Source organism: Dryobates pubescens, chromosome 5 (genome assembly GCF_014839835.1).
Source record: "Dryobates pubescens isolate bDryPub1 chromosome 5, bDryPub1.pri, whole genome shotgun sequence".
In the NCBI taxonomy this organism is placed as follows: Eukaryota; Metazoa; Chordata; class Aves; order Piciformes; family Picidae; genus Dryobates; species Dryobates pubescens.
In genome coordinates this window covers 10,776,377-10,789,722 of record NC_071616.1, presented here as the reverse complement: position 1 = coordinate 10,789,722, position 13,346 = coordinate 10,776,377, and the positions used below count along the sequence as shown (strand labels likewise).

The following is a 13,346-nucleotide window of genomic DNA, read 5'->3' as shown; positions in this document are numbered from 1 at the left end:
CTCGCAGTCAGTCAGTCCCCGCCACGGGGGGTCTGCCACCACCTCATGGCACCCGCTTTCCCGAGGATACCGCCCCCCGCCCCGCTTCAGCCGAACGCATCCTCGGCGGCACCCACGCAGCCAGCGGGCCAGCCGCGGCCCGGCGGAGGCGGCGCTGAGCCCCCCGCCCCCTGCGGCGAAGCGGCGGCGTGACCGGCTGGGCGGTGCGCGGCCGGGGCTGGAGCTGTATAGCGGTGCGGAGGAAGCCGCCGCTGCTCCGCCGCCTACTCTCATTCCTTCGGCAGTCGCCCCTGCCCGTGGAGGCAGCTCTCCCAGGCTCCCCCGGGGCGCTCGGCATGAGGAGGATCAGGGCCAATGCCATCGCCATCCTGACCGTCGCCTGGATCCTGGGCACTTTCTACTACTTATGGCAGGACAACAAGCCCCGCTCGGCGGCGGCCGCCGACAGGTCCGGCAGCAGCGGCGGCAGTGCCCGGAGAGGGCAGAGGGCGGGCGGCAGGCTGGAGGTCCGGCGGGAGGAGAGGACCGTCCCCCTGAGCGTGAGTGAGCCGCGGCCGCCGAGCATCCTGCCCGGCCGCGGCGGGGTGGAGGGGAGCGGGGAGGGCTCTCCTCGCCGTCGGGCTGCTGTGTATTTACAGTAGCATCCGCGCCTGTCACCATGGCAGCCGTTACGGTCGGGGGGCAGGGTGAGCAGACCCGGGAAGAACAGAGTAGCGAACGCCCGGGGTAAAGTGTTGGCGAGTTGTCTGCCGGCTCGTCCGGGCTCTGCGCCTTTTGCTGAGAGTCACTGCCCTTGGCGGAGGAAAAGGGTAGGCGAAGCAGCTGGAAGCTTTTTTCGTTCGTGTTCACGAAGCGCATACGTACATCTGTGTGTGCATATATGATCACATGAGGGTCAGAGAAAAGCCATGACCTCTCACAAACCCTTCCTCCGGGCAGCCAGGCTCTGGCCATCGGGCTGGGGGATGCAGGCAACGCTTCTCTCAGCACTGTCCATTTTGCTGACAAATGGGGGACCTGGCCGCAGCTCACGAGTTTTATCTCTTTCAAGGCGGAGGTAACGGTCGGCGAGTCGGGCTCGGGCTGAGATTTAGACAGGTTGGGAGATGGGGGCAGCCCTCAAGGCTCTTTCCTAGCCCGAAGGCTGGTAGTTGTGCCACTTCGCACTTGCTTTGAAAGCTCCAAGCTCTGCACTCCCTGGGTATCTGTGGACTCGAGTATCCTAATAAAATCGAGCTCCTGACTTAAGGATGGTAAGGACCTTTCTGCTCTCTCTGTGGAGGAGGTTTGTCCTGATTCACCCTGGATAACAGCAGCAATAAAGCTCTCCTAACTCTAGGCAATAGCTTCATAAAAAATAAACCAGCCACTGGAGCAAAAGTGGCCCAGCAACACCATTCCCAGGAGTGATGTAGCTGAAGCAGTCAGGGAACTGCACTGTGTGTCACTCTTTGGCTGCAAATCCATTTATCAGCTGGTTACACACGCATGGAAGCGAACAAAAGCGGCAGGCTGGTCAGGGTTGGAGCAGGGGCCAGGCGCTGGGGCTCCCCCATTCCCTCCTTAACTGGCACTGGGATTTTGGCCTGTCTCTCTCTTCTCCACCTGTAAAGCTGGGGTGGCAGGTGTGGGTGGGTGTTTGCAGAGCCTCGTGAATGTTAGGAAAATACTGTCAGAGCAGCTCCAGCCCTTCAGCAGCAGAGTGGGAACCCTTCTACTGAGAACCTCAGCCGCTGCTCACAGCTGCTGACACTCAAAAGTCAAAACTGAGGCTGCTGGGCAGAGCAAAGGTGATGTTTGCTGCTCACTAGAACTGGGGGCTGCCGGCAGCTCAGGCTGCTCTGTCAGACTCTCTATGGAGTAGGACTGTGGAAATTAACAGAGTGTCTCCCAGGCCAGTGCTATCATTACTGTAGCCCTTTGCTCATGCAGCGGAACACTCTCAGGCTGGCTGAGCTGAGCAAACGAAGGGTTTGGAGTGCTGCTGTCTGTTGGATTCCACCTTGGCAGCAGTGGAAACTGCCCCTAAGCCCCCTGATTTCTACATGTGCTTGAACATGCTGCTCTGGCAGTTTCATTTATCTGTTCTCCTGCTAATCCCTTCAAATTATTTATTTTTTTTTCATTGCATTTTATTTACCCGCTCTCAGAGGGCTTGTGGAGGTTATATGAACCCATATCATCTGACAAGCACCTTAAAATCCTTGGGAAGAGGATGCTGTGGCAGTGCTGCACATTGCTATATTGCTGCCGTTTGTGGGAAGGCAGTGTGTGCTCATGGCTAACCACAAAGCCTCTCCTTACAAGCTATAGTGCTGTGCAACAGCTGCTCCAAATCTGGTCCTCATCGCAAAACAACGTAAAGCATCCCAGCTCTGCTTCATGCCTGAAATCCCTTAGTGGGGAAAAATGATCATTCTTTGCTTCTCCCATCCCTCTCTAACTTGGGTCCCCGAGTGTGCCAGCTCCAGCTCAGGTTAACTCCCAGTCTTTCTGGCAGGCAGAGGCTGGCATTAAGGAGGACCCTCTTCTGATCTGCTTGATGGTTGAAATACCACATCCTGACCTGCCACAATCTATTTGCATACAGAAGAGAAGCCGAAGGTGTTTGTGGTGCTTGGGCTTCCCCTTGTTCAGGCAACGTTAATTTCCCAAGGGTCGGCTGGGTTGCTTTGAGAGGTGAGCTGGTAAAAGGCAATAGGTGTGGAGCTCTAACTGTGTGGTGCCATTGCTTGCAGACAGCCTAGTGTGTTGCAGTGAGATGTGAAGAATGAGCCATCCCAGCCACAGCCTCTTGCCCATGCTGCTGGGGCAGAAGCAGGGAAAAAACAGCAGATGGATACAGGGCAGGAAGGTCGACAGGGGTCTGGGACAGCGCTCCCCAGCGCGGTGTGGTATCTAGCAGGAGTCTGAGTAATTGGTCTCAAGGGCTAAGCTGACCATGAGAGTCTGGTAAGACAGGGGCTAGACCCGTCCAAGTGGTTTTTGGCGCACATCCTTGTGTTCACGGTATATGGGCTGCAGTGCTGTCCACCACCTTCTCCCAGCCAGTGCAGCAAATGTGCCGTTTCAACTGCTCCACTGGAGAAGTGAATCCAGAGAAGCAGCTGTTCTTTTGCAGTGCAGAGCCCTCAACCCTGAGTTCATTCCCCATGAAGTTAGGTTATTTGACCTAACACATAATGGCAGTCTTGTGTAAGAGGAGGCGTGCCAATGCTCTGCCTGCTTCTTGTGTCCCTTGGCCTTCTGCAGAGCCACTGAGACAAGCTACCCATTTTGATCCAGGTTTTGATTTCCTCTGCTCTGCATGAGTAATGGTGTTGGAGGTCAGGGTTGGGCTCATCTGCAAATAAGGGTGACTCATGTGACTTATGGGTCTCAGGAAAATGTGGCTTTAATTTTCTAAAACCGGGAAAAAATTGCAAATACCCTCTGAGTGAGTCCAGGAATCCTGCTCCTGTGTCTGTGCTGTGACATTTCACATCCTGGGCAAAGGAAGGTGAATTGCATGGGGTTTGAGAACTGAAGTGCTCTCTGGGCATGTCGTTTTCTTCTTTGTTATCTCCCAACACAAAAAGTAAAAATCGCCTTAGGTAAAAGCTATAGTCAATTTCAGCTTGAAACTGGTTTGTTATTTGTTGACCTCATGCTTATTAGCACAACTTTAAACTTAAAACCTGGATGTTTGGACTCTTGGAGTCAGCAAGGCAAACTGTGGAATATTAAAGTTGGGGAAGGGGGGCTGTTGAAAATCAGTGTCCCAGAAGTACCTCGTGAATTAGTAGTGACCCCCTGGATCCCTGCTTTATAGCCAGAAATATTGACATGTGGGCTCTCTGCAAAAGCCTCTCCCTAAATAGGTCCTTCAGTTGTCCTGGTTTTGCTGGGGCGGAATCATAGGTCAGCCATGGGCCACAAGCCATTAGCAGTTTGGAGTCAGCCAGGAAAGCTGACTCCAGCTGGTGCTCAGGTGTATCCCAGACCATGAACATCACACTCCATGTAAAGAGAGAAGTTTGCTGAGGAGTGGGGAGCTTCCTCCTAGAGCCTCTTTCTAGGGTTTCTCCTGACTCTGCTCCTCTTTCTCCTACTCTCAAGGACTGCCTTTGTGTTTAGTGTGACTGTTGCACCTCTGCTTTGTTGAGTATAACTTTGTTCTTTGTGTTTGCACTGGTATTAGTTTGGCTGTTTCATTAAATCTGTTTTTGTTTCAAACCGCAGGTCTCATCTCCCTTTCATGATCCCCCTTCTCTGCTGGGGAGGAGTCAATGGTGTTAGAGCAACTGCTGTAGTTTAGCTCCAGACAGGGGCTAAATATAGACAAGTTGATTGAAATAACAGTGCAGAAATGGATAAAGGGCAAGGCTGATATGGTGGCACACCGAGCCCCTGTGTAATTCCCCTTACACCTGCCATGGAGGGTAGAAACCTGAGGAAGTACCACAGTCCTAGAAATGCATCCTTTCTCTGGAGCACAGCATAGTTTCATATCACTTAGGAAGAGTCCTGGACCTTTGGCAGTTGGTTTGTCTTGGGTTTTTCTGGAGGATGGGCATCATCTCTGTGCTCTTTTCTGTTCCTCCCAGAGAGGAGGTTGCTTCCTGCTTCACAGAAATTTCCTGGGGGCAGAAGCTCTGCAATGTGTCCTTTGGAAGGACTTTGGTATTATTTCCACACTACAGGCAGTTAATTATTCACTACATTGTGCTCATCTCCTTCAGCACAGCTTTAGTGGGCAGAGCCCAGGACTCTTCTGCCTTTCAAGATTGCAGCATGGGAAGCTGCCCTGGCATATCTCTGTCCTGTTGAAGAGATCGAGGCCTTTGGTGGTGTGTGGCCAGAGCTTGTTAGAGGATCGCCTAGCAGGTAGCTTTGAAGGAGGAATTTTGCTCTTGGCTGACTGGATTATTTACTGCCATTTCCCAGTCAAAAGCTTCACGTGAGGCTGCCTATAGGCTTCTCCTTCTTGCTGACTTCTCTGGGATGGTAGGAAAGCAGCAATGCATCTGGAAGATGGAGACAGAAGAGTATTGGTACTCAGATGCTCTGAAACATGCTGGTGCCTAATTGCTCTTTGGAGCAGGTTTGTTGCCTCTTATCTTTGTCCTGCCAACTTTCATGACCTGCATTGTTGTTCTGTGACCCCACTAGTCACTTGGTTTGACAGCTGAGAGACCCTGAAATATTGTCTCTGGTTGCCTGGGCTCAGCTCTTCTGGCTGCTCCCTGCCTCTGTGCTCAGCCCTGTAAAATGAGCACAGGGGAGCCGAGAGCAAGGTGTCCATTTCCCATGTAGCAGAAGGTTTTTAAATGCTCTACAAACATAGCTGAGCTGAGGGTCACTTGGTTATCACAGAATCAACTAGGTTGGAAAAGACCTCAGAGGCTCCTCTGGGATGTGCTGCTGAGAACAGGAGATGTCTGTAGGCATCAAACAAGTTGGTGAGGGGGGATGCTTTGTTTGGTTTGGCTGGGGTGTACCTGCTTCCCTGAGTAGCCAAACTGGTAATTTAGCTCTTGTATTGGCCACCATGTAAGACCACCTTGACATATGCTTTTCAGATCTTGGTAGACTTAACAAAGTTGTCCAAAATGAGCATTGTGCTTCATTTGTTTTCTGTTGCCTTTGGTCATGGTGTGGAGCAGGTGTTGGCTGATCTTCCCCATTCATTCATGAATGATCTTACTCCCATCCCTTCAGCACATTCCCCCTGTAGGCAGTTTTCAGGGGACACTGTTTCTGCAGCTTTTGTGGATTGGTAAATGATACCATTTTTCAGGGAGTTGCATACTTCAAGCCCCAGGGGCTCCTGGGCATGTGTACCTGCCTGGAGGCAAGTTTTGGAGCCTTGGGGATGTAATTCTGGGAACTGGGGTGTTTAGCCTGGAGAAGAGGAGGCTCGGGGGAGACAGTATTGCTGTCTACAGCTACCTGAAGAGAGGCTGTAGCCAGGAGGAGCTTGGTCTCTTCTCCCAGGCAACCAGCACAAGAATAAGAGGACACAGTCTCAAGCTGCACCAGAGGAGGTTTAGGCTGGAGGTGAGGAGAAAGTTCTTCACTGAGAGAGTTGTTAGCTGTTGGAGTGGGCTGCCCAGGGAGGTGGTGGAGTCACCGTCCCTGGAGGTGTTCAAGAGGGGATTGGATGTGGCACTTGGTGCCATGGTTTGTTTAGTAGTCATGAGGTGTTGGGTGACAGGTTGGACTTGATGATCTTTGAGGTCTTTTCCAACCTTATTGATTCTGTGATCCTATGAAATCAATAAATAACGCCCCCAGAACCAACAAGACAGAGCAGAGCACTGATTTCTTGCATTGGCATATTGTCAGGCTTGTGAAGCACAGGTTTGATTTCATGTCTTGCTGTGCCATGGTGAGAGAAGAAGGTGAGGAAAAAAGGGTGAGATGCTCTAGCTCATCTCAGCAGCCTCCTTACTGTTTGACTCTTGCCAGGTTGCTCACTCTTGAGTCTCCAGCCTTTTGGGGCAAAAATCAGGAATGTGTCTGTATAGGTTTCTTTCTGTTCTTGAGCTGGACAGCTGCATGCCAGTTCACACACTGTGAGCACAGCAGAGGACAGGAGGCTGCATGGTCTCCCTGAGGCTGCTGCACTGCCTGTAAGCCAGACCATCTTGGCTGCAGGCATCAGGAGCTGCAGTCCAGGGAGGCATGGTGAGCTGGACAGTGAAGCCACAATGTTCAACAGCTTAGGAAATGGTTTTTTAAAATGTCTCTTCCCTTCAAGTCAAAGAAGAAGGGAAGGAGGCTTGGCTTCTCCATCCTGCTAGCCTGCAGAGCAGCTCTGCTCCCTCTGGCTCTGCAGATGTTGCTGGAAATGAGATAGAGAAGAAGATGCAGATCATAATGCTGACGCTTTTATAGCGTGATGGTGCCACTTTAAAGTGCTGTGTTTGTCCATGCTGTTCAGCCTGGCCCATTCCCCTGCCAAAAGTCCAGCCTGGCTCTTCCCTGCATCTGTACAGCTTCTGTTCTTCCTGGTTTGTTTTTTTTTTTTTGGGGGGGGGGGGGGGGGGGGGGCAGAGGGGAGGGAAAGCCCTCATCACCTGGAGTTTTATGGCAGCTGTTCCTGCTGTGGCGAGACCCCTCCAGCACTGCACTTTTGGATCTCTGTAGGATCTCTCTTATGGCAGGGGAGAGGCCTGTGCCAGCTCCCTGGGAAAAGATGACTTGATAACTGTTTCTCCAGGGTTATTACTGCAGGAGGAGGATGCAGTGGTTGGCTTGACAACTTAATATTTTATTTACAGTGTTGATGTTTTTAAAATGTGGGAATGAGTGCCATTTGCCTAAATGACAGAAAATTATTTGCTATTTAATTTGTCCCAGCGGCCCATGTGGTGCATTAAAAACATAAAAGAAACGGTTCTCTGTAATAATATTAGCAAAATCCAGTTGGCAGCACTGGCCTGGGTTATTAATCAGTGTCATGAGGTAGCTGGGGCTTGAGGAGTGTGGTGGTCTGGGCAACCTGGGATAGTTTGTAGAGGTTCGGTGGGGGTGTGAAAGTGCTCCTGAAGATGATTTTGCCCATCCCCCCCACACCACCCCGAGCCCTTCCATGAAATAAGTGGATGAAGTAACTGCAAGTTCTAGCAAATGGAAGCATTCTTTCAATGTGCAGCTGCTTCCCCAGTTGGCTTTGTCTTTGCCTATACAGAGCTGCTCTAAAATTTAAAACTTTAGCAGTGTTGGCTGGGAACAGAAGCCTTTGAGAGGCACCTCAAGTCGCTGTTTGCTGTGGTGAAACTTGGCCCAGGTGCTTCATCCTGAGGTGGGCAGTCTGGGAGTCACTTGCAGAGCTACAGGCTGGGGTCGGAGTGGCTGGAGAGCTGCCAAACAGAGAGGGACCTGGGGGTGCTGATTGACAGCTGCCTAAACATGAGCCAGCAGTGTGCCCAGATGGCCAATAAGGCCAATGGCATCCTGGCCTGCATTAGGAATAGTGTGGCCAGCAGGAGCAGGGAAGTCATTGTGCCCCTGTACTCTGCACTGGTTAGGCGACACCTTGAGTCCTGTGTCCAGTTCTGGGCACTTCAGTTTAAGGAGGACATCGAGACACTTGAATGTGTCCAGAGAAGGGCAGCGAGGCTGGGGAGAGGCCTTGAGCACAAGCCCTATGAGGAGAGGCTGAAGGAGCTGGGATTGTTTAGCCTGGAGAAGAGGAGGCTCAGGGGTGACCTTATTGCAGTCTACAACTGCCTGAAGGGTGGTTGTAGCCAGGAGGGGCTTGGTCTCTTCTCCAAGGAAACCAGCACCAGAACAAGAGGACACAGTCTCAAGCTGTGCCAGGAGAAGTTTAGGCTGGAGGTGAGGAGAAAGTTCTTCACTGAGAGAGTCATTCGTCATTGGAATGTGCTGCCCAGGGAGGTGGTGGAGTCACCACCCTGGAGGTGTTCAAGAGGGGACTGGATGTGGCACTTGGTGCCATGGTTTAGTCATGAGGTCTGTGGTGACAGGTTGGTCTTTATGATCTTTGAGGTCTCTTCCAACCTTGCTGATTCTGTGATTCTGTGTGAGGGGAGAATATCCCCTTTTGTTTTGGGGGCACCAAACTGGGACTGCCTGTGCTCGAGTGCTGAAAAGTGGCTTCATTATTCCTGTTGGAAAAGCATAGTGCAAAGGCATGAAACAGAGGCAATGTGCTGGGGATGAAGCAGGTGGGTCAGGGGAATCCTTGGCTCACCTGTGAGGTGCATTGTCTCCCTTCTGCAGGGAAAGTCACAGGGTGTCTTGCTCTTCCTTGGCTCGCTCCAGGATGCCAGCAGGTCGTTCATGTCCCATGGCACCTCGGTGACAGTCCCAGGATCTTGTTCTCTATCTCCTATGTTGGTAGTGGTGTGCACTGCTTCTTGTGCTCCTCTAGCTCCTGTTACAGGCTCATAGGCTCTTCTGTCTGTGCAACACCTAACACAGAGGCTATGATCCACACCATGTTCCATATTATCGTGTTATGGTAATGATATTGCTGCAAGGAGACCCATGGGCTGGGATTCAAGTCGGCATACTGACTGAGCTGCAGACTCATCCTCCTTACAGGCTGCTGTGCCTCAATTACCCTGAAGTCAATGGAGATTTTTATCTGCTTCACAAGGCTTTTGGAAGGCTTAGCTTGCAAGCTTTGTAAAAGGCTGGAGAGCTTTAGCAAAACATTTGTTTGAGTTGACCCGTTGTATGCCTTTGAACTAAGGATAGGATGAGCAAAAGCACAGCAGGGCAGGGGAAATCTGCTGCAAGAACAAGGAAGAGTTATGAGGAGAGGCTGTGTGCTACCTGCCACTGTCCTTCAGTGTGTTTTAATAAGCATGTATTTTCGTAGCTAATAAAAGTGATAAAGGACAGGACACGGACTGTTCTCATCAAATTTTCAGGTCCCAGTCGTGCCTCTGGCTGTGAAGACAGATAGATATATAGGAGTGCATTTAAAAACCAAACAAAATGTAAAAAGGAAAAAAATAACAAAATTGGTCTCTTGGGCCTCATCTTTGCAGGGAAATTGCCCATGTTGTGATGTGCTTTGAGCATATGGGTAATTTTTCAGTGGTGGCAGAGCCTGGGGTTTTGATAGGCAGCTGTGCGCTCCCTTTCGAGCTGCTTTCTTTTTTGGCTACTTCAGGGGCATTGTTCCTGCAGAGACCTCTCTCAGCTGTAGGTTCTGCAGGCATTGTTGGTACCTCAGCCCTTTCTGTTAGGCTGCATTTTAGGAAGAAATGCTTCACAGAAAGAGCGATAGGCCATTGGAATGGGCTGCCCAGGGAGGTGGTGGAGTCTCCATCACTGGAAATGTTTAAGAAGAGACTGAATGAGGCACTTAGTGCCATGGTTTAGTTGATTAGATGGTGTTGGACTCAATGATTTCAAGGTCTTTTCCAACCTGGTTTGTTCTGTATTCTGTAAATGAAGCTGCCATTTGAGTCTGGCCCTGGGCAAGGAAGCTGTTAAGGCTAGTGGAGTGATGCTTGTGGTCACTCTGCCATGATGGAGCTGTAGGGCTGACTTTGCAGTTCAGACTGCGAGACCGCCATGGTCTGTCTGGGGTAGTGTTCCAGTTTCTGACACTCTTACAGCATGGGTACTGATGGCATCTTGCTAAAGTTGCAGAAAATAATCTACTTCTTGTTTTCATTGTCCCACTTTCCAATTTTTTTTACCTTGTTAAGCTGAAATGCAGTCCTTATGAGGAGGCTTCATTTAAAAATGGCAGGGAGTGAATACAGAATTAACCAGGTTGGAAAAGACCTTTGAGATCAAATCCAACCTATCACCCAACACCATATCATCAGCTAAACCGCAGCACCAAGTGCCTCAGCCAGTCTCTTCCTAAACACCTCTAGGGAGTGGTGACTCCACCACCTCCCTGGCAGCACATTCCAATGGGCAATCACTTTCTGTGAAGAATTTCTTCCTAACATCCAGCCTAAACCTCCCCTGGTGCAGCTTGAAACTGTGTCCTCTTGTTCTGGCGCTGGTTGCCTGGGAGAAGAGACCAACCCCCACCTGGCTACAACCTCCCTTCAGGTAGTTGTAGACAGCAAGGTGGTCTCCCCTGAGCCTCCTCTTCTCCAGGCTAAGCAACCTCATCTCCCTTAGCCTCTCCTCATAGGGCTTGTGTTCCAAACCCCTCCCCAGCTTTGTTGCCCTTCTCTGGACATGTTCCAGCAAGTCAACATCTTTCCTAAACTGAGGGGCCCAGAACTGGACACAGGACTCAAGGTGTGGCCTAACCAGTGCTGAGCAGAGGGGCAGAGTGACCTCCCTGCTCCTGCTGGCCACACTGTTCCTGAGCCAGGCCAGGATGCCATTGGCCTTCTTGGCCACCTGGACACACTGCTGGTTCATGTTCAGCCTACTGTCAAGCAGTACCACCAGGTCCCTCTCTGCCTGGCTGCTCTCCAGCCACCCTGACCCCAGCCTGGAGCACTGCATGGAGTTGAGAGCAACTGTGCTGAAACCTGCCTCAGCCATTTTGTAAGCTTGGGAGGAGAAAAAAAAAAAGAGTTTTTTCCTCATCTTTTTATTTTGAATAAGCTGAATCCTGAGACAGCCAGGGCTTGGCTGAGAAAGTGTTCCTGCTCCCTAAAGGTGTCTTCAGAGGTTCTCTGAAGAAATCTTCCTGCAGGGCAAAATTGGGAAACACTGATGGTTTCCATCTGCTCACATGGTGATGCCCTGTGCAAAGTATGTGGTGCCAGAGGATGTCATGCTCGGTATTGCTGTGCTGTACCTTTGAGCCTTCTGAAATCCAGTGTGCAGTAAAAGGGCTGATAAATGAGGAAGAGTGCCCAAGAGCTGCAAGAAGCACTGCAGCTCCTTGGGTAGCTGATGAGTCAGTGTGGGAATGGGCATCCGGCGTCAGTGCAAATGGGAGCCCTCTCGTTCACACAGTGAAGTTCAAAGAAGTCTGTGCTTCCTATGCAGTTTCCCAAAGTAATTTTAAATTGTGAAAATTAATATTGAAGTATCAAAGGAGCTGGGAAACATGACTGCTGCAGGTACTCGCTGGGGCCTTCTGGTGCTGAGCAATGTGAGCACACATATTGCAGCTCTTGCAAAATACAATATGTGATTTATTATTTTTCTTTATGCCTTTCTAGGAGACTTTATTTTTCCTTTAGTTGTGTGCTAGGAATGCCTAGCTACATCAGGCTGCTGATAGAGTAGGCTGCATGTGTTTCCTAACCTTCTGAGATGTCTCAGTTTGGCTGAAGTGCCTGTTTTGCCATCAAAGACAGGACGCAGCCACTCAAAGTGATCTCTGGGTGGGTTGTTAGAGACCGTGACAAACAGGTAGGGCATAACCCTACCCCCAGCATAGGGATGCTGAGTGATAGAATCATCAGGGTTGGAAAAGACCTCAAAGATCATCAAGTCCAACCTGTCACCACAGACCTCATGACTACTAGACCATAGCACCAAGTGCCACATCCAGTCCCCTCTTGAACACCTCCAGGGATGGTGACTCCACCACCTCCCTGGGCAGCACATTCCAATGGCTAACAACTCTCTCAGTGAAGAACTTTCTCCTCACCTCCAGCCTAAACTTCCCCTGGTGCAGCTTGAGACTGTGTCCTCTTGTTCTGGTGCTGGTTGCCTGGGAGAAGAGACCAACCCCCTCCTGGCTACAACCTCCCTTGAAGTGGTTGTAGACAGCAATAAGGTCTCCCCCGAGCCTCCTCTTCTCCAGGCTAAACAGTCCCAGCTCCCTCAGCCTCTCCTCGTGGGGCTATGCCTCATCTCCACTGGTGCTACACTTGCTCTAGTAATGCAAAGGCTCTTGGTTGTGTGTTCAGGAGCAGCAAAGCTGGCTTCCCTGTCAGTACCAGATTCCAGTCGGGGTGAGCACAGTCATATTTCTCCCACTGCTTGGAGTGCAATGTGGTGTTTGTACTGAGCTTGGGTTGGCAGCAGAGGGATGGATGATCTGCAATGAGGTAACCCTTTCAAAAAATCTTCTGGAGTAAATCTGAGTAAACTTGGCATCTGTTTGCATCCTCCTGCATTTGGGTGGTCTAAGACTGCTTGAGCTGCTCCCTGAAATTCTGGATTGCCCTGGTCTGTGCTGGGAAAACTGGGCCACTCTAGCTGGCACTCCTAAATAAATTTTGAGGAGGGACAGAAAAATCAGTGTTCCTTCAGGACTAGCTGTGGATCTCTTGGGTCAAGCGATGATGCCGTGAAGTGAGGTTTAGCACCTATCAGAAGCTTCCTGTGGCTGAGTGTGAAAGGTCTGTAAGTCAGTGTGTGGACTGCTGGCTTGGGCTGGATTCTTGAACAGAGAATGCATGCTCCATGTTAGGTGAGGTGTGAGGAAGTGGTTTACAGTGAAAATTCTTACAGCACAGGACACCAACTGAGTCACGCCGGGTGCTAGGAAAAATCTGCTGATCTGCTTGCTGCATTACCAAAAAGGGCTATTAATTAGAAAATATTTACTCATTAATGTTCTTGTGCCCCATGCCTCACCTTCAGGAAAGGTGTGCTCAAGGTGAAGGGAAACAGAGTGGAGTGATACAAATGATTGTGCTTGGTAGGGCTAATATAAAAGGTAACTTATTTGCTACATTCTTCTTTCTGCTGCTGTTCAGTGGCTAAGTGTGCATCTCTGCCGTGTGCTTGGTACCATCCTCACCTTTGCTGCCCCTTGTACCTATGAGTGAAGGGGGCTACCTGAGGGCTTCTGCCACCCCCATGGTTTTGGATGCATTAGTCTTGTCATGGCAATGTCACAGCAGTAGAGTTCTCTTGCCCACCTCTGGCATCCTTGGGGCAGTAGGTCTATTGCTTGTGTTTACTCACTGAGGAGATGGCAGGGACAGTGAACCATGGCGACC

The 13,346-nt window shown here is 50.7% G+C and overlaps 1 protein-coding gene across 3 annotated transcripts in view; it reads left to right on the top strand.

The window, feature by feature from the left end:
• The first annotated feature begins 202 nt into the window (after window positions 1-202).
• Window positions 203-13,346, top strand: part of GALNT16 (polypeptide N-acetylgalactosaminyltransferase 16) — a 75,096-nt gene continuing 61,952 nt past the window's right edge. For all 3 annotated transcript variants that reach the window (XM_054161584.1, XM_054161586.1, XM_054161585.1), the window contains exon 1: window positions 203-539. In XM_054161584.1, coding sequence (XP_054017559.1) covers window positions 336-539 — 204 coding nt within the window. In that variant the 5' untranslated portion in view covers window positions 203-335. The remainder of the gene's footprint in view (window positions 540-13,346) is intronic.